The sequence below is a fragment of the Chlamydotis macqueenii genome, chromosome 3 (genome assembly GCF_036417535.1).
Source record: "Chlamydotis macqueenii isolate bChlMac1 chromosome 3, bChlMac1.mat, whole genome shotgun sequence".
Classification (NCBI taxonomy): Eukaryota; Metazoa; Chordata; class Aves; order Otidiformes; family Otididae; genus Chlamydotis; species Chlamydotis macqueenii.
In genome coordinates, this window is record NC_141558.1 from 105,546,120 (window position 1) to 105,565,985 (window position 19,866).

The 19,866-nt window shown below is 38.0% G+C and overlaps 1 protein-coding gene across 1 annotated transcript in view; it reads right to left on the reverse strand.

The window, feature by feature from the left end:
* Nucleotides 1-19,866, reverse strand: part of SHPRH (SNF2 histone linker PHD RING helicase) — a 55,159-nt gene that overhangs the window by 14,650 nt on the left and 20,643 nt on the right. The window contains exons 14-22 of the mRNA XM_086743742.1: nucleotides 17,607-17,728; nucleotides 12,968-13,056; nucleotides 11,130-11,222; nucleotides 10,124-10,231; nucleotides 9,018-9,160; nucleotides 5,461-5,634; nucleotides 5,063-5,125; nucleotides 3,725-3,950; nucleotides 578-721 (exon numbers count right to left, since the gene is read on the reverse strand). Coding sequence (XP_086599868.1) covers nucleotides 578-721; nucleotides 3,725-3,950; nucleotides 5,063-5,125; nucleotides 5,461-5,634; nucleotides 9,018-9,160; nucleotides 10,124-10,231; nucleotides 11,130-11,222; nucleotides 12,968-13,056; nucleotides 17,607-17,728 — 1,162 coding nt within the window. The remainder of the gene's footprint in view (nucleotides 1-577; nucleotides 722-3,724; nucleotides 3,951-5,062; nucleotides 5,126-5,460; nucleotides 5,635-9,017; nucleotides 9,161-10,123; nucleotides 10,232-11,129; nucleotides 11,223-12,967; nucleotides 13,057-17,606; nucleotides 17,729-19,866) is intronic.

A 19,866-nucleotide genomic window follows, 5' to 3' on the forward strand; every position in this document is an offset into this window, starting at 1 on the left:
AATCTCACTGAAAAAAACCACACATAATGTTTCTATTGAAAATACATTTCTATGGCTGCGGAAAAAAAAAATAATTAAAAGGTTAAATCAACCCAACATTTTCTTTATGCTCATGAACAGAAAGTATCTCAGAGGTGGCTTAGAAATGCCAAGATACTGAGAAAAGATTTGTCTTTTAAGTTTTCATTGCTGTTTTTAGGTCCTTGTGGAAAGTAGCAATATGGGTGAGAAATCAGGTCAACCTAATTTTCCACCAGCTTGAAAAACTGGGCAATTGTAGAGAAAGGTCCCAGAGCCATTCACCTGCTGCTGGAAGGACAGCAATCTTTTGGAAAGATGCCACTCTGACAGTCAGAAGGCTGACAAAAATATATCAAAATAAGAGTTACAAGCTCAAAAAAGGCCCATACACTGAATGTAGAAATAGGTAAGAACTCTTTACTCCACCAAGGCTTTCTGAAATGGAAACAGAGGCATATTATAGACCTTACACGTATATCTAGATACATATCTTGTTTTTGTAGATCGCTTCTTTCAGAAAAAAAAACCAACATTTTTTTCCTGCCAAGTACTTTACCTCATGCGGTTCTATGATGTAGAGAACTGGTGGATTTGGTTTTGGCTCATCAGGATGACGCACTCTCAGCCGTTCTGTAGCCATTGCCAGTTCATCAATAGCGGACACGTGATCCCTCAGTACCATCCAATATTCATGAAGTAACTACAAGAAAAGCTCCAACAAATTAGTAACAGAAGTGAGTTGAGTTCCCTTTATATGACTCTGCCATACAATGTATGATGTGAAAATCTTTTTGGAGGAAGGGATAATATTCCTTTACAGTAATTTAGCCACAACAACTAACTGCAAAGGAAATAACAGTATAGAGCTCGTCTTGCCTGCTCTCTTTCCCAGCCTCTATTAATGAACAAATACACATAGCTGTCTCATTTCTTCTACAACAATTACTATTACAATAACTAATGCAACTAAAAGTTCAGAAACAAAATGCCTTTGCAAGACTACACAAATGCTGAATTAAATAAGGAAAAATGATTAAGTAAATTTGAACAGAGAGCTATGATAGTACTAAGACTGCTTCTGAAAGATGAAGTATCTTTTAAAGAAATGTTTACAGTTTGAGTGGTCTTGATAAAAGCATGGACAAGCACAAGATGAAGACAACATCAGATTCCATTCGCCCAAGGAATTGTAAATTCTGGCCTTCTACAAAAGAAATGGCTACAACTGGAAGCATACTATAAACTGACATTATTTTTAAATTCCTGATAATACTGTAAAATACTTCCTTACAAGCTTTCCTCTATTAACATAAGAAATATCTTCAGTGATCTTACTGAAATTCTAAGACCTTTTCAAATGTCAAAAATAACTATTTTTTGATTCCTGATTTTTCAATTGTAAAGATATTTCTAAATACTCAGTTGTTGGGGAGACCAGGTTGTTTTTTGGGAGTTTTTCTTTTAGTTCAAGAAAGACTACTGAAGCTATGCCTAGATTACAACATAAAACTACTGTGTATTCAACTTGACATACAGGGTAAGGACAGAGAATAATTTGAAAGGAGCTTACTCCCCCAAAATTGAAGAGACCTGACTAAATTAGGGAGAAATTAAGCTAAAAACTTTTCCTTAAAAAGAGTTATTAAAGCAAATTAGTAAGGCTCTTGGTTGCCAGTCTAAAGGTTAATTCAAGAATTCAAGTAACATCAGTAGCTGAAGTTTCCTTTTTGTTATATTAATAATCCTACTTCCACCTGATGCTTTCTGCGAAATCCTAGGGTTACCTTCAAGTATGCAGATCATACAATTTCTTGCCTAAACTTGCACAAATATTCTTCAGTTAGTATTCACTAATGGAAAAGCCTGGCTGTTACTTTTGCTTTCTCCTCCAAGTCAGAGTTTGTGCATATTAAGCATTTGTCTGAACTGTACGAAGCCTCCCTTATTTGAAAAAAAAGCAGTCTGTGTGACTAAGAAACAACAACAACAAAAAATCTTCCTTCTGTTTTCAGAGCATTTATCATTTCATTGAATTTAACCACAAATTGTCTGTGTTTCTTGTTATTACATTAATAAATTAAGTAGTTTGGGGTGGGGTGTAAAAGGCCAATTAATGCAAGCTTGTTTTAGATTTAAGGGTTAATTTACAGAGTATCATCCCTGTAGCTCAATGCAGATTATAGTATGGACAACTGAATCAGTATTTCCAAGTCATGACAGGTGAAATCGTAACAGTGCTATTTTCATTCTCACTGGCATATTTGTCCCACCTTTTGTTTCCTAAAGGAAAAAGACATTAAGAGACTGTGTTCCCTTCTTGCAGCAGAAAATTCTCAACGCATAGCATTGCCTTGGTAACTGGTTACCTTATGTCCTCCTGGCTTTCATGAACTGCTACAAGCCAAGGACATAAGATAATGACGGGTGAGAACAGCTAGGGTCATTATTCTCCAGCCAGCATTTTGGTACCATAAGCAAGTGACCTGACTTTGTGAGAGAACTTTATTAAGTGTTTAATAACTTTAACGATCAGATACCTAAATACTGATTGAGATGTCATTTTGTTTAAAAAGGTTTTGCACTCTGTTACACTGTAATCTAGTAGTATTTTTTAAAGGCAGCTCCAGAATAAGTTTAACTCCCAAGTAGTCCCACCAGTTTGAGGAAAGTAGGTGATCAGTAATGAAGTTTGCTGAAAAACAAAGACAGACTGAATTCCATTGGTTAAGCTAAGATACGTGAAGTAAATCACTCTCTAGAGTATCTTCTCTTCCTCTATGGACTAAAGCTAATAAGAAATGTTTAAATTCTTGGATAGCATACTTCTGCAAGAAGTATCTTTGCTTTTTCAAAATCTTCTAGCAAGTTAAGCGACAATTTCCTAGAATCATGAAACAGAAGGCCTGGGAGAAAGATCAGAGGGGCAAAAACCTTTCAAGGAATAGGAATTTCCTCTGATGTCAGACCGCATTTATAGAAAAAAAAAAAAAGTGTATGAAAGAGTCAATAAATCTGACACTATTGTATCAAGTGTGTTCTACTGAAGCTAAAGTCTGTGTTAATTAAAAATGAGAAGCAGAAGCATTCAAAAGAAAACACTTTTGATAACACCTAAACTGTAAGACAGGATGAGACCCTTGTGTGCCACAGCTCTTCCTCCTTCTTCATCCCTGGTATGTATTCACTGCAAGGAAACACAGATACACAAGGATGCGTGTAGAAAGCCACATTGTACTCCTGTAGTTCTCTCCGATCCAAACAGAAGACTAATTATTTCAGGTTACATTGTATAGTAAAGAAGATCCAGGAAATAAAGCACTACTGAAAAGACATCCGTAGCTAGCACAAGACTGAAGGTAAACTGAATTACAGAATGGATCAATGTTCAATTTGCTGAGTCTTGCTACATTCTAATTTAACTACACAGATGAACACATTTAATTATATCTGTATATTGTCTTCATAGATGCAATTATATTGCTTACTAGTTTGCTTAGTAGTCAGTATAGCTTTTAGAAACTCTTAAATCATATACAAACCATTTTAAATCAAATCCTGTAATAAGCACTGTGAAAAAAAGCTTTCTGCAGGCAATCCCTAATTTCAGGAATACAACTTCGATTTGTTCATATTCAGCTTAAATTTGTTCATATAACATTAAATAGACTACACAGCTGTTTCACCACCATGTCATTTACCACACCTTATATTCCTTTTTCCATGCTTCAAAGAGTTCCAGAAATACGCTGCCTTCTTCGGTCACCTTAGCATCCATTCGGTGAGCTTTGGCAAAGGAGAGGATAGCTTTCAAGGCACGTTCAGTTTCACTGGCTGCCCACAGTCCTCTACTTGTGGTGGGCAAACGGTCATCAACGAGCCCTTCTTCGTCTTCTATCATCTCCTCAAATATTGCCATTTGGCCTTTAACACTTAAAAACAAACCCAACGGATACTTATTACTGACTGTGTACTTCCACATCCATTTCTACTTATTCACCATAGATTTCAGCCTTCTAATATTTGATTAAAAAAGAAAGCAAACCAAACAAATATAAACAGCCATTTTATTACCTGATACGCCAGAAGCTTGCCTTGAACACCGTGATCTCAGTACCAATGAAATCACTGTACAGGATATTTTGCCAGCTCAAAATCATTAATAGCTTTTGTAAAGGCTTACATCTCTTAATTCTCTTTCAGTAATTATTAATGTCCCATTCATTTAAAAAATTGCAATTTTCACTTCTTAAATCACCAAGAGTTGCAGTTAAACTCTGATGCAAAATTTGCTGCATATTACACTATTTAAGAACACTACAGCTTCCCAGTTCCCTCCTTGACAAACAATGCTAATTCAGAAACACACTAACGTTTCCTAATGATTCCAGCAATCATTAGGTAACACAGCTCTCACTGGTAAAGACTTTTCCAAATGTTTTCTCAGCAACCTCAAGTTTTTTTAATCCAATTTTGACACTGTGAGGGATTTGAGAGATAAAAATTAAAGAGAAAGCATATAGAGGGCTGTAATCTATGCCTCTCAGTACTGTCCACTATGCATGCTTCTCTCACAGCACATGCTGGTGCAAACCTTCTTTCAGCTCACAACTATATTCATGTCTGAAACACCCTCTCTCATTGTGGCTTTAGTCAAATTTTGTTGCTTTATGAGTTATACAGAATTAAAACAAAATTTTAAAAAAATCTATGAATAAGTATGGTATTACTGCAAATACTTGTACAAACAGGAATATGTGTTAAATTAGCACACTTCTATTTACACACACACTTTCTGAACACACTTCACTTCAGATGTGTGGCCGTATTATAGCAGGTTGAGAAAAAGTGGCATGTATTCACTCCTTGCACACAACTTTTTCAAATGAACTTTACATAGAAAATTAAACCTGACTAATAAAATTGCTATCAAGGCCACTCGCAAGAAGTTGCTGTAATTTGGTCAGAAAATTTAAAGTACAAAATATAAAACAATCCAACTTTCACTTTTTTCAGTGAGAAGTTTATAAAACTATGAACTTACGTATGCGAAAAGAGCTTCGACTCGTATTCTGTGAACAACTCATCAGCCTTACAAAAGACACAGCTGCAATACAGAAGATTGAAAACAAGCACTCAGAATTTCTTCAGAAACTAAAGCAAGTCTTGTAGTTCCCTATTCTAACATGAAAAAAAACACCAAAAAAAGTCCTTAAAAAGAACAATTTAACAGTTCTATGTACACTCAATATAATGACAGACAGGAAAAGATTTTAGAACAATAAAACCAAAGTAAGGTCATGATTCTAACAAATGGATCTGTGATATCTGTGTGCGTACAAACTCTGAGTACAGAATAAAGACTTTAGTCTCTTCTTATTTCAAGTGAAGGAAAAATTAATAATACATATCTAAAGTATATTTTCTATTCTCAAGACATACTTGTTAAGTGGAAGTCTAACAGGTCGCAAATGGCAGACAGTGGCAGCCTCAATAACCTGCTTAGAGGGAGGGCCTTCTAAGTTTTTCACTGCTTCTCTTACAATCTTCTGGAACTTCTTCACTTCATCCAGCTGGGTTGTGAGCAGGTATTGAAGTCCTCTGCAGTCACGGAATCTGATTTAAAGAAAAAGAGAACTAATTGCACAACGAGTCACTGAATTCAAACTTCACTCAGTATTTTGAAGAGAAAGAGCTAAATAGCAGTAAGGACAACACAGGAAGTTTGTATCATAAGCAAATTCTTACTACATGCAATTCTAACTGTTGGAAATCATTCCATTGTATCCCTTGAGATGATGCCTGATGTTTGTGGAACAGAAAGACTCTTTCCAAGACTGGAGAGATGCAATCAAGTATTAGTAGTCAACACCAACCTATAACATTCTGGTCCACAACGCAAATCTAGTAAAGGTAAATTACTGCATATACTTATAATCTTATTTGCACCTGTTGGCCAACAAACTGATTTTCAATGCACCTCTGCAATTCGCAGCACACACATCCACCCATCAGAAAAGCATACCACAAGTTAAAATTATTAAATGGACATGTCAGTGAACTATTTTCCTAAAACCTAGCTGTCTTTCTTGATTGGAGTGGGAACATGAACACCAGTTAAGCACTTCCCATATTGTGTTTTTCCTGTGAGCAGAGGTCTCTTGCTGAGTGCACCGCTCATACAACGTCTGGCAATCATACACCAGACAGTGTATTACAAGACTGTGGTTCCACCCCATATGGAAGGTTCGATCCAAAACATCCCTTTTCTAAAGTGTGGAGAGAAAAGCACAGGTTTAACAACACTACTAAATTTTGGCATTTAAATGACCTACTTAAGCAACATGTGTTTTAAAATAGACAAGTTTGCCTAAGAAGGTAGTCTGAAAATACATGTAAATTGCAATCATAAGCCTGGTGTTAATACCATCAGTTGCCAAATATTTCAGACTTACGAAAAATCTCCCACACTACACCCTGGATTAACCACTCTAATACTCAGCTAGAGACAAGCACTTGTTCCTTCCACCACTGTCCAATAATACTTCATAAAATACTGTTTTTTAAGTGTTTATTGCATATGCTAATATAAATTTCAAAGGAAATAAGTTTTATCTCTACTTTACAAAATAAACAGTTGAGTCACAGATAGCTTTTCTAAAGTTATACAACCTGTAAGCAGCAAAAATTTAAAAAAATACTTCCTAAATAGCTAATTTCTAATGAGAAAGAAATGCACTTTTTCACAATATGACACAGGCAAGCATATAGATAGATGCACAGGCACGTGAGCTCATCAGTGTGAACATGCAAACAATCCTTTCCTCAAATTTATTTTGATCAGAATGAGATTCCGTCATCTCAAATAACACTTAACTATGACACGTTCACATCGCAGACTCACAGACTGGTTGAGGTTGGAAGGGACCTCTGGAAGTTGTCCTGTCCAACCCGTCTCCTCAGGCAGGGTCACCTAGAGCTGCTTGTCCAGGACCATACCCAGACAGCTTTTGAGAATCTCCAAGGATGAAGACTCCACAACCTCTCTGTGCCACCAGTGCTCAGTCACCCTCACAGTAAAAAAAGCATCTCCTGATGTTCAGAGGGAACCCTCTGTGTTTTAGGTTGTGCCTACTGCCTCTTGTGCTGTCACTGAGCTCTGCTGAAAAGAGCCTGGCTCCATCTTTTTTGCACCCTCCCTTTAGGTATTTATATACATCGAGAGGATTCCCCCTGAACTGCTGAACAGTCCCAGCTCTCTCTTATATGAGAGATGCTCCAGTTCTTTCATCATCTTCTTGGCCCTTTGTTGGACACCCTCTTAGTATGTCCATCTCTCTCTTGTACTGGGAAGCCCAGAACTGGACACAGAGTACTCCAGGTGTGGCATCACCAGCACTGAGTAGACGGAAAAGATCACCTCCCTCAACCAGCTGGCAATATTTTGTCTAATGCAATCGAGGATACCATTAGCCTTCTTTGCTGCACGGGTACATAGATGGCTCATGGTCAACTTGGCGTCCACTAGAACCCCCAAAGTCCTTTTCTGCAAAGCTGCTTTCCAGCTGGGTGGTCCTAACATCTGTTTTGAACAGACAGAATTTCCTTCTTCTTTCTCAGCATAATCCTGAGATTTGAAGAAAGAAGAGGTAGAGTTTTGTATATTTATTTAGATTATTCAACAGAATTATGTTAAATATTGAAAAGTAAAAGATATCTTTACTTCCAGCCAGGGCAAGGAATTGCCACTGTTTGGGATCATGATAACAGACAAGTCATACTGGAGGATATATATAAATATTTAATTAAAATATGTGCTTATTTTAAGTATTTAAATTTATACACACATAGACATTTAATATACATTAGATATTTATATACATATGTATATTTATATAAATACATTTTATATATAATAATAATAATATGTATTTAACTAAAACATGATTCAGAAAGACTATTTAAGAGCATAAGGATTGCTCATGTATCTAAGAAAACTGCGGGAAATTACATTGTGAGAACACTCTCCTTCCTGTGTCTCCCTTTTCTGTGATGAACTTATGGAGCACAGAATATACAAAGGGAGACTGAGAGAAAAGGGCTTATTCAGCCTTAATATGAGATTGCTCAGGTGAGACTTTAGTGCTTGCTACTTTTATCTAACAGATACAGAGGTACAGAGAAGACTGAGCCAAACTTTTCTCAAAGGCACATGGTGAAAGGACAAGAGACAACAGACACCAGGTGCAACACAGGCAATATTAATTAGATAGAAGAATTTTTAATTTGTTGCTGGTGTTTTGTTTTTTTTTTTTTTTACTCACCCCCATCAAGTGGATCAGACACTGAAACAGGCTTCACAGAGACTATGAAATCTCCCTTCTGGGATACCCTAAACCCAACATGACAAATCCCTGTGCAACCTGATCAGGATGAATCTCTGAGCATGGGCCTGGATCTGTAAGCTGGGCGTTGGTCTAGGTGACCTCCAGATGTCCCTTCCTATCCATTATTCTGTAATTGCACACAAAAACAGTGGTAGTGTTGTCTCTAACATGAAACCAAACGAAAATTCTTGGCTCAGAAAGACAGTGATGCTATTTTATGCTGTTACACAAAAATTTTCTGATATTGTCTATTTACTTTCCATTTAAGCAAGTCAGCTTCTTTTAGAGGTTGCTCAATTTTAAGGCAATAAACTTTGCATCTTTCTTGCTCAGCAGTTGCACGAGTACAGAAGACTGTAAAACCACAGTAGATAATACCAAAGAACATTTAGAAGAATGCTTGTCTAGGAGAAAACTAATTCTCCTGCTTTTTTTTCCTCCCAAGTCTTCTATCTAGTTAAGCTTTTTAGGGGACTGGTTTTGAAACTTAATTGTAGCCCAGATGCTCTGAAGCAAAAATGCCTGCTATTTAATTGCAACTGTTAGTACAAACTGATAAGAGGATTTGAGCAGACTTAACTGTATTCATTAGCTTATTTTAGCTATTCTTACTTCTCTGCCATGGAGAGTTTATTAATCTGCTGTTTGTAGTTGCAGGCTATTTCATTTTGCACACGTTGAACAAGCTCCTCATCGATGGCATACTGTATCGCTGTCTGGATGACATCCAACCACCAAGGAGAACCTGAATGTATCTGCAAAAGAACAGATTTATCCATGAACATTCAACAAAACCAATTTGTTCATTGCAGTAGAGCAGTGGCCTGCTCTTTCGGCCACACTCAAACACAGACCGGTAAATTCCACGGAAAGTGGGAGATGAGAGTATGCTTAAAAAATATCCCCCTTTCCTGCTTCAGTCAATATATGATTAAGAAATTTTCTACATTCCCATCTACTTCCACACCTTCACATTGCTTCAGTAGAGTTAGATTCACTGAGGCCACCTACACAGAATAGCCACATAGAGATACTGTAATCTCAAAGTTTCTTCTTTCTCTCTGTAGCTCTTAAAAAGAGATGAAAGGATAATTTAATCAAGGAAAGTAAGCTCTGTGAAATTAATAGAGCAACACTGAAGTGCCATTTGCCTCCATTTCTTTATTATTTCTTTACTGTTATGCAAGTGACAAGCAGCATTGCAACTCAGGTGTTCATCAGTTCATTAAGAGTTTGCACCCTCCCATGAAACCTGAATTGTCATACTGACTAAACACAATGAAGCCTTAAGCACAATCACTAAATGCATATCAGAGGAGAGTTCCTGTGAAAGTAACTGAAATACCATCTGATACACCACAGAAATTTTCAAGGCCAAAACCTGTAACTTATTTACCTAAATTACAGGTGAAGCACAGTTAATATAAAAACCAAGCATCGTGTTAAACTTTACTAGAATCATTCCAGCATGTATTTCTGGTTTTAGTTATTTGTTCATCAAGTACTGTGGGCATATTTATGCCGCAAATACAGAATAAGTTTTGGGGCTCTGTGTATGTGTGTGTGCATGCATGCGTGCACACTGTCGAAGTTCCATTCCAAATAAGCCTTCAGAGAACTGTAAGAGATCAAAACCAGCTGGAGTTCTAGATAAAGAGAAAAGAATATTTTAAAAAATTCTCAAAATTCAGAGACTAAATATGTAAGAGATACCCTGCCTTTCTCTGGAGCTCCCGAATGGTCTGAAGAACTGGCTGTAAGGCCTGATGGGCTTCTGCAACTTCTGCGTTGGATTTACTCATATAATGCTGTCGAAGTTGTTCTGCCTGTATGGAAATAGCAGCTTAAATTATGCACAACTCATATTTATGAGGAATAATTGAACATGTGAAAACTCCCCAGCTACCATAATGTTTTAAAATGGTTAGCTATCTACGTGCTACCCACTTTCATGCATAAGCAATATTTAGCATTATTTTTTTCCTCTAGACTCTAGCCCAGGAGTGGGCTGGATGAACCAGTTGCTGTAGGACATGTGAGTACAACGTAAGTAATACAGAGAAAGCCTGGACAGATGCCACTGGCAAACTCTAGGCTATAAAGAACACTGCAAATCAGGACTTTCTCAAAAATGTTCAAAGAAGATATTATCAGTACCACACACAGGACCAAAAAGAGAGGTAGAAAAACAGCTTCAAGGCGTGACTGAGAAGATGCATTAGACAGTAGTAGCTTATATTGATTAGGAGATTGGGAAGTGTTTTGGAATGAAGGGCATCTGTGCAAGAAAAAAACAACTTTACACAGAGAAAACTCTGACTATCTGCAGTTAGAACGAGAAAAGCTAAAGAAAATGTTAGGAAATAGACTCAAAATAAATGCAGTATGATGCATTCTTTATCAGTAACATTTATGTAAGTTATTTTCACAAAAACACTGTGGGTGGTGGGGAAAAAATCACATTTCAGAGAAAAATTATTAAAACTTCCATTAAACATGCTCACAACATAACAGAGATCACCATGCATTCAGAACAGCAGCATTTTACTGGACATTTCTGCTCTCTCACAGTAAACAACTCTTGATTTTACTAACCTAAAAGGAAATGTACGTAGTTAACTTGAAAGCTATTTAATGTTTCTTCTTTAGCTAGAGAAAACAGTGAAGGATAAAAAAAATAAAAGGTGGTCTTCAAAATGTATTTATATAAAAATGAACGTTTACCTCTTCTGCAAGTCGGCTATCACGCAAAGTTGGGGGAATTCCTGGGTGCTTTGCCAACAACAGTTCCATCAAATTGTGTGTAGAATGAAGTCTCTAAATATACACAAAGTCAACAACAATTTTGAAAAAATACATTGCAACATCTGCGACAGGAAAAGCTTAAACAGCAATAAAAGCTTACAGCAATAAATTATTATCCATTTAAAAATAGTTTTATTTTTGGTCTGTTATTGTGAAAGCATCTTATAAAGAACATAAACATTATTTTCCTCATTTTACTGAGGTAGGAAATGAAACATTAAAAAGACCTTCTTCAACACCTCAAAAGCAAATTCGCAGGCAAGATTGATACCACGTCATCAGATTCTGTCCCATACTCACCCTGCTAATTAAAACAGCCCTTGACTTATGGAGAACAGGTTATTTGTCTTAGAGCACATTCTTTGGTAAATATCTTTCAGAATATTATAAATAGACAATTCACTTAGTCTGTCTAAAGCAAAATAAAGTACAAGAAAAAAAAACTAGCTTTCAAGAGCTTCAGTATTTTTTCATATTTTTCACTTTTCTGAAATAAAATATGACTGAATAAAACATTATCTTTTTGTTTATTTTTAGGGAAAATAAACTTGATTGTTAATATAAAGCAACTCTATTCCTCTTCCCTAGGCTCACCCTACATATATCCCAAATCACACCCCTAATATTGTGCTGCCTGCATATCTCCCACAAACTCATACTAATAACCTCCACTATCATGAACTTGTGCCCTTCTCATCTCCTGGATTCACCTCATCTTTGCACTATTACTGTCTCAGCCACTGAAGAGCACTGGCCAGCAGTGATTTGCCATCATCTTAAAGAGCTTACACAACTGGTAAGTCCTCAACGAAAGCTGAGTTTTATTACACAAAGGCAATTATTAAACAGTGTACCTTCTGAGGGGCAGAAAAAAAAGATGTATTGGATTGTATAATCCAGTAAAACAGCTTCATTAACAATCTTGTTATCAGTAGCTTAATAAGTTTATGCTAAGTGAAAAATCCCTCTGGGAAACCACAAAGGAGAAAGAAGCACAACAAAGCCATCAGATTACCACATGCAAGATAATCAAAGAATAACTTAGTGAAGCAAGCAAAGTAAAGAAATAGACAACTGATCACTTCTTATTTATCTGTCATTAACATTTTAAATACCTTGTTGTGCTTTAGAGAATTTTGGTCAATTTAGAATTGATATTTCTTGAAGAAATATAAAGGTGTTACTTACAGAACCATTGCTTTTTTAATCAGGAAAATACATTCATATTTTTAGTACAGTATTAAAAATGTATTAATATATTTCCTGAAGAGAAAATTTACTTTGATTCTTTTTCATGTTTTGATGCCCTTTCAGAGAACATCTTCTGCAGTGCAACAGTTTTATTATTCTCTGTCATTTGGCACATTAATATTATTCTCAATGCAAACCCTGTATTTGCAGCATGTAATAGAGCACCATTAATGGGAGCAGTCATAGTCACATACACAAGTCTAGGAATTCAGCTTGTTAAGTTTATTGCAGAACAGCAGGTGGAGATCATACACTGCTTCTGGGATATCAGGAAGGCTCACCAACAAAAGTTTCTAGAAATACAGTAGCTTTTTTTAAAAAAAAAAAAGTAAACATAAAGGTTACTGGTCAGTGAAGGTCACTGGACAGATCCCCATCTAAAGTTTGTGACACTGTCGGCAAGCTGAAAGAGTCACTCAGCACACCACTGGGATGAAGAAAATGAAATTAAATCTAAAGTAGTCCAGTTCTTAACTATGTCTCTTTATATTTGAATGCTCACTCACTTGCAAAGAATCTGTTTTGAGCTTTTCTTTGTGCTCTTCAGAGGATCGTAACACTTCTCTGTACAGCTCTGCAGCCAATGCATATTCTCCTAAATAAAAAGAAAGTAACAAAAACATACATATATTGTGTTGGTTGTTAAATATACAAACAGCTATGACTGGCCTTTGCTTGTAACGTACTAAGATGTTCTCAGAGAGACTGTATAATGTCTGCTTGTCTTCAAGCAAATCTTCCCTATTCATTCTCCCTCTCCCAAAAAAACTCAACTGATAAAAGACAGGGAGCATTATATTTTACAAAGACTAAAGCAGTTTCCAAATTAAATACCTTTTGTAACTGCAAGATCTGTAGACTTTTTGATCTTAAAATATGCATTCACAGTTGTTTAAGTAAAAAAAACCTCACACATTGCACTAAAAAAACCCCAAAAAGATCTACAACTCACTGCAGTGATGCATTAATAAATTCACACTGCGAATATGTTATTCACTCTTCCAGTGAAAACAATGAAAATTGTGTCATACATCAGAAATGCAGAAATGATTACATACATGCAGGGTGCATAACTAATGTAAGCTGCTAACATCACAATCACTTCTCAGAAAATAGATTAGAGAAATACAAAATTGAAGTTGCATATGGAAAAGTAGCAAAAAAAAAAAACCCAAACAATTTTTGTTTTCCTTTCTCAACTGATGGAAATTTATTTAGCCAGTAATAGTCTTAGAAGACTCTTAAAACATACAACAGAACATATACTTCTCCAAGTATAAGGACATGAAACATACAAAGGTAGATAACAGAGTAAACCAAAAATCATCTTGCTACCTATCTGGAAGCGTAACAACTCTACTTCCAATAAGATTGGTCGCTTCTTACATTGAAAGAGTTGCCAGTTGTAAGGGTATAGTCCTGCAATATTCTATTGCCATTACTAGTAATAGGACAAAAGCTATGTACCGATTTTTCAAGGCCTCAAGCTTAAGGCTTGTCAGGCCTCCCTTGAATTTTTCTTGACCTTTTACTTGGCCTAACTGTGACGGCAATTTCTCTAATACACTAGGTGTCTATGGCTATTTTTTTTTCTCTTACTTATATATATATATCTATATCTTTGTGTGGTACAATCGCAGCTTTATATAAATAGCAGGAACAAGCAGTTATTTTATGCAGAATGAGATATTTACAACTAACACAATGATGCAGGGTAGAGAAATGCAGGCCTAGTAACAACAGCAGAGCCCTTGAAAAATAAAGATATAGGATGCAGTGTAGAGGAGTACAGCCATGGGATGCTAAGAGATGGTGCACAGGCTTGGCAGTGAATAAAGAAGCCATGGCTATAAACAACTCACCCACAGTCAAAGAAATGCAGACCTACAGCTGGACAAAACTGGGTTTAGGGGCAACAAAGAGAACAAAGAAATTGTCTGTAACATTCATAAAAGGCATCACGTACACTAAATTTGGTGTTAACGTGGAGCTGCAGACCAATGAAGAAAGAGAAAGGTGTAGCAGTGTGCTAGCAAACATAAAAATGACCCTAATTGGATCCTTGAGCGGAAAGAAGAAACAATCAATGCAAACATCTTACTCCTCCTGACGAATAACTCCAGGTGGTGACAAACAGCCATAGCACTGCCACCACCAGTACGAAACCACTGACCTCAGGGCCCAGAAGGGCAGTAGGAAGATGAGCGTAAGAGCAGGACAAGCAGCAGAAACAAGTGGGATTATTATTATTTTTTTCACCTGTAACAATTAGATCTGGACTAATAACAATTACACCTAAAAGATTTGAATTACACTAACAATAAATTCATGGCTTTTCTTATACATAAGATGTACTTCCTCCTGGCTGATAAAAAAGATGGAGTGCAACAGTAACGCTGGGAGGGGGGGAAGGAAAAGAGTTATAGACCAGAACTGTGCCTCCGTCCTGCTTTTGCTTCTCACCAGATGCAGTGTTCATCAACCTGATTTTCAAAAAGGGCCAAACTTAATTTTTGCTACTAGTGTATTTTAGAAGTATTTAATCTGTACAGAAATCTTCTTAAGCACTTCATTCTGTCTGAAACATTTTATCTTCATCCTGCAATCATAAAGTATTTCAAACCTACTAAGTACAGACTAGAGAATCTGAACGTAGTCATTCTGTAAGGAAAGTAACAGAACAGGTAGTTTGCTTGTTCTCCTCTTTCAAGGAAGACTTTAACATGAGCTGCAAAAATTCAAGCAGCTTGTCAACTTTAGAAGACATGTTACTAAGCAAAGAGGCACTTCTTGCACATTCATGACTAAGTAATTTTAATTTATTATTATTTTGCTTATTGGGACATTCCAGATTAATATAATTATTTTTGTTTCCCATTCAAAGCTTTTTTCCCTCCTAATTCAGACAAAATCTACATTGACAGAGGGGTATAGCAGGCAGCAGCAAACAGATTCCACAGACCGCATAGCCATTTGCATGGCAGGGGGCACAAAGGGAGCCGAGAAAGCAGTAGTGATAAAACAAAAGCAGGTTAAGTACAGTTACACAAGTACACATAGATGGTAGAATCAAGAAAGGACATAAAACAAAAGAAGCCAGAAATACTCTGAAACATCTCAAAGGTGCACCAAACTACAGCTATTCTTTTCTCCCTCATCTCGAATGTTGTTTTCTGTTACAAACACTGTCACAAGCCTCTCTAGTTTCATAGAATTACAGAATCATTATGGTTTGAAAAGATATCCAAGATCATCAAGCCCAACTGTCAACGCAACACCACCATGCCCCAAGTGCGACATCTACATGCTTTTTAAACACCTCCAGAGATGGCGACTCCATCACTTCCTTTGGCAGCCTGTTTCAATACTATACCACTCTTTCAGTACAGAAATTTTTCCTAATATCCCACCTAAACCTCCCCTGACACAACCTGAGGCCATTTCCTCTTGTCCTATCACCTGTTACTTGGGAGAAGAGACCAACAGCCACCTCACGACAACCTCCTTTCTCAGGTCACTGTAGAGAGCAAGAAGATGTCACCTCAGCCTCTTCTTCTCCAGACTAAACAATCCCAGTTCCCTCAGCTGCTCCTCATAAGACTTGTGCTCCAGACCCCTCACCACCTTCACTGCCCTTCTCCTGGCACACTCTAGCAACTCAACATCCTTCTTGTACTGAGGGACCCAAAACTGAACAGTGTTCAAGGTGCAGTCTCACCAGTGCTGAGCATAGGCGCACGATCACACTGTTCCTGATACAAGCCAGGATGCTGTTGGCCTTCTTGGCCACCTGGGCACACTGCTTGCTCATGTTCAGACAGCTGTCAACCAGCACCCCAGGACCCTTTCCACTGGGCAGCTTTCCAGCCACCCTTCCCCAAGCCTGTGGTGTTGCATGGGATTGTTGTGACTGAAGTGCAGGACCCAGCACTTGGCCTTGTTGAACCTCATACAATTCACCTCAGCCCATCGATCCAGCCTGTCCAGATCCCTCTGCAGAACCTTCCTACCCTTGAGCAGATCAATAGTCCCACTCAATCTGGTGTCATCTGCAAACTTACTGAGGGAGCACTCAATCCCCTCATCCAGATCATTGATAAAGATATTTAATAAGACTGGTCCCAAAACAGTCCTGGGGAACACTGCTTGTGACTGTTCACTACAACTCTCTGGGTTCGGCCATCCAGCCAGTTTTTAACCCATCGCAGGGTACACCTGTCTAAGCCATGAGATGCCAGCTCCTCTAGGAGAGTGTTGTGGGAGACAGTGTCAAAGGCTTTACTGAAGTCCAGGTAGGTAACATCCACAGCCTTTCCCTCATCCACTAGGCAGGTCACCTGGTCGTAGAAGGAAATCAAGGTTGGTCAAGCAGGACCTGCCCTTCATGAACCCATGCTGGCTGGGCCTGATCCCCTGGTTGTCCTGCACACACCTGGTGAGTGCACTCAAGATGAACTGCTCCATAATCTTCCGCGGTACCAAGGTCAAGCTGACAGGCCTATAGTTCCCCAGATCCAGCTTCTGGCCCTTCTTGTAGATGGGCGTCACACTAGCAACCCTCCAGTTGTCTGGGACCTCCCTTGTTAACCAGGACTGCTGATAGATGATAGCGAGTGGCTTGGCAAGCTCCTCTGCGAGCTCCCTCAGTACCCTCAGGTGGATCCCATCCAGCTCCATAGACTTGTGCACAGCAAGTTGATAACTGCTTCCTCCTGGGTTATTGGGGGTTCATTCTCCTCTCTGTCCCCATCTTCCAGCTCAGGGGGCTGAATACCCTGGGGATAACTGGTCTGATTATTAAAGACTGAGGCAAAGAAGGCATTAAGTACCTAAGCCTTTTCCTCATCCTTGGTGGCAATATTCCCCCTGCATCCAACAAAGGATGGATATTTTCCTTGGCTCTCTTTTTGTTGTTAATGTATTTGTAAAAACATTTTTTGTTATCTCTTACAACAGTGGCCAGATTGAGTTTTAGCTGGGCTTTTGCCTTTCTAATTTTCTCTCTGCATGACGTAAGGATCTCCCAGGATTCCACTATGGCTTTTTCCCTGAATTCAGAAAAGCCACTGTTTTTACATGGTGTCATCTAAACCATAATAGCCTACTAAAAGGACTAAAGAATATGCTACAGCCATCCAGTCTTACCTTTAATGATATGGATACCAGCTAAGCCATTAAGAGCACACACCAACTGTCGGTGAGCTTCCTCGCACTCCGTTCGACATTTCTTCTGCAGAGATGTTAGCAGTTCCTCCATGGTCATGGTGCTGAAATGAAGATCAAATGGCTCAAATTTACCACAATACTAGAGAAGTAAAACTGTCATGCTGCGTGGCATGAAATATTGTTACATGCATCTAACATAACTGCAAATGTTTATTTGATATTTATTTACTTATATTAATAAAACACTAGTTGTCAGTTTTTCTTCCAGTTAGAGTTTTACCCTAACTTAAGTATGTCAAGAGGTTGACATCTCCTAAAAATAGGAAGAAATAAGAATCAAGAGGAAAATTAGAACTAGGTAAAATAATCCTTCACAGAGGGCAAAATACTTTGCTCCTTCTGTTCCAGTGGTGAACTGGAAAGAAGCAAAAATAGACCTCATTTTACTAGAAGCTTTTACAATTAAAACAGCTGTAAGAGACTACATTTCTCCCATGTGCTACAAATCTAAACATGCAAAACAGATGAGGTGTCAAGGTAAAGAGGAAAATGTGTAAAATGAGGACAGTGAAGATTAGCAAGTATCATTTTAAACTTCCTTTTCTACATTTGTTTGTAGTATTTGTAATTCACGAGAGGAATTTAGTCAGGAATTAGCTTAACATAAAAATACAGAAAATGGAAAGGTAAAAGGGAGAAGCAAGAACAGAGATGAGAAAGACAAAAGAAGCATGAAGTATAGCTTGAAGCCCAAGAGACAAAGAATCAAGGTAGGAAGAAGACTGATGCGAAGGGACAGGACAGTAAATTGCAACAGGAGCCTACAAAGCTGACCTGCGGCTGCTTCCATGACAAATCGCTGTGAGACCAGACACTACACCCCTCCCTGAAACTCTGCTCCTCAGCCTCATTCACCTTCAGGAGAAGCATTTCCTATTTCGTGTTTAGTGCTGCAGAGTAGAGTAAGAGGTGACATAACTTCTGCGCAGTCTGGAGCCAAGGTATGCTGGAAGGGTATCCTTTATTTTACCCTCCTTACAACACTGTTCCATTTGCAGAAGCTGTTCCTTGAGTTTACACTACAGTGTTACACTAGAGCAGGCTTTAACTCAATATAATTACTACTTATAATCAGCTGAATTCTGCAGAGGTATTAGCAAATACACATAGCACCTGCTGCTCATACTCTGATACTTCTACCACTACTACTTTCATTTTCAAAACCATCAGCAACTTCAAGGAAAATTATAAAAGCAAAAGGATGTACATAGAAAGTACACAATTTGATACATAGCCTGAGACTACCAATTAAGACAAAAAGAAGTTTTGGGTTTTTTTACTCAGTTTAACTAGGGGAGCCTAGAAAATTCCCTTTTGAGGGCTGTATTTTTGCCGAGCAGATGTTCTCATTTATTGCCTTCACTACACAGGTGGGAAAAGTCACTTAGTCACTTAGCATAGAATATGCTCCAAATTCAGCTTTCTTGTTTCCGGCCAGTTTCTCTTATCCATATGCTCCAGCATCAGCTTTCTTGTTTCAGTAAATTTCTCTTCTTCAAAGTTCCTAGCTCTGAATTTCTTCATTATTCTCATACATATAATCAAAGCCTGGAGTCAAATCTTCCTGCTGTTCTGTGAATGTCCACTGCAGCAGTCAAGCTTGGTTCACAAAAAAGATCTGTAAACGGTGCTTCGAAACAACTTTTCTATGTCTAAATAATTCTTAAAAATCATATGATTTTCATTTCTAGTTTTTCCACCAGTTACCATGCAGGTGTCACTCTGCAAGCATTCCACCAAAATCAGCACAGTACTAAGCTGTCCCCAGCATACTCAGGTCAGTTTACACATTTCATTTGTACTCCACTGGCTCATTTTAATGCAAATAATCTTGTACGGGTTGGTGGAAATATTGATTTCTCCAGTGTTTGAGTCCTTGCTTCCACACCAGCAGACTGTCAGACAGAAAGCGCTACAGCACAGTGCCTACTGTTGGTCCCTGCTGAAGTAGGTGCAACGTCTGTTACAGCTGCTTAGGCACTGTAGGTGCCCTGTATGAGAAAGGGGAAGGACACAAAACTTCAGAAAAGGATAGAAAGAGACTGAATAGAATGGAGGACCAGGAGAAGGAAACAGTCGAAATAACACTGTCAGTGCTAAACTTTTAAGTTCTTCCCTACCTGTAGCTTAAAAAAGAGACACCACAGACAGTGCTCTGAGAGCCTGGAATGGAAACAGT